General features: G+C 65.5%; 1 protein-coding gene across 1 annotated transcript in view; it reads left to right on the top strand.

The window, feature by feature from the left end:
- Window positions 1–257, top strand: part of LOC104164389 (glucose-6-phosphatase-like) — a gene marked incomplete at its 5' end in the record, with an annotated part of 1,520 nt that extends 1,263 nt beyond the window's left edge. Inside the window, one exon of the mRNA XM_009703701.1 lies at window positions 32–257. Coding sequence (XP_009702003.1) covers window positions 32–257 — 226 coding nt within the window. The remainder of the gene's footprint in view (window positions 1–31) is intronic.
- Between the last annotated feature and the right edge of the window lie 256 nt (window positions 258–513).

Raw genomic sequence — 513 nt, 5'->3', positions numbered from 1 at the left:
TGCCCCTCACCTCCCACATGTCCCGGGAGAGCGGCCGGGGGAAGCAGGGCCAGCAGCTGCCCTTCCGCCTGGGCTGCGTCGCCGCCTCCCTCCTCGTCCTACACCTCTTCGATGCCTTCAAGCCGCCCGCCCACATGCAGCTGCTCTTCTACATGCTCTCCTTCTGCAAGAGCGCAGCCGTGCCGCTGGCCACTGTTGGCCTCATCCCCTACTGTGTCTCCCAGCTCCTGGCCATGCAGGACAAGAAAGCTGTCTAGGGTCATCCTCGCAGGTAATGGTGCGCCTGGGCAGGCAGCTGCCCCGGCTCTGGGCTCGGGGGCAGTCACCAGACCATGGGTGGACCCCAGGCACTGTTTGCTCCCTGCTAAACCTGCACAGACTGACTCCACACCGGGAGCAGGCTGCAAAAGCGGGGCTGGCGGCATTGCCAGATGGCTCCCGCGGCGCAGACCCACAATGCCAGTCGTGCCATAGGCTTGAGCAGTCTGCAGGCAGGTGGTGGCACAGTGAGCC

Source organism: Cariama cristata, unplaced genomic scaffold (genome assembly GCF_000690535.1).
Source record: "Cariama cristata isolate BGI_N322 unplaced genomic scaffold, ASM69053v1 scaffold36380, whole genome shotgun sequence".
Classification (NCBI taxonomy): domain Eukaryota; kingdom Metazoa; phylum Chordata; class Aves; order Cariamiformes; family Cariamidae; genus Cariama; species Cariama cristata.
Note: the sequence above shows the minus strand (reverse complement) of the source record. Positions and strands in the feature narration are given on the sequence as shown.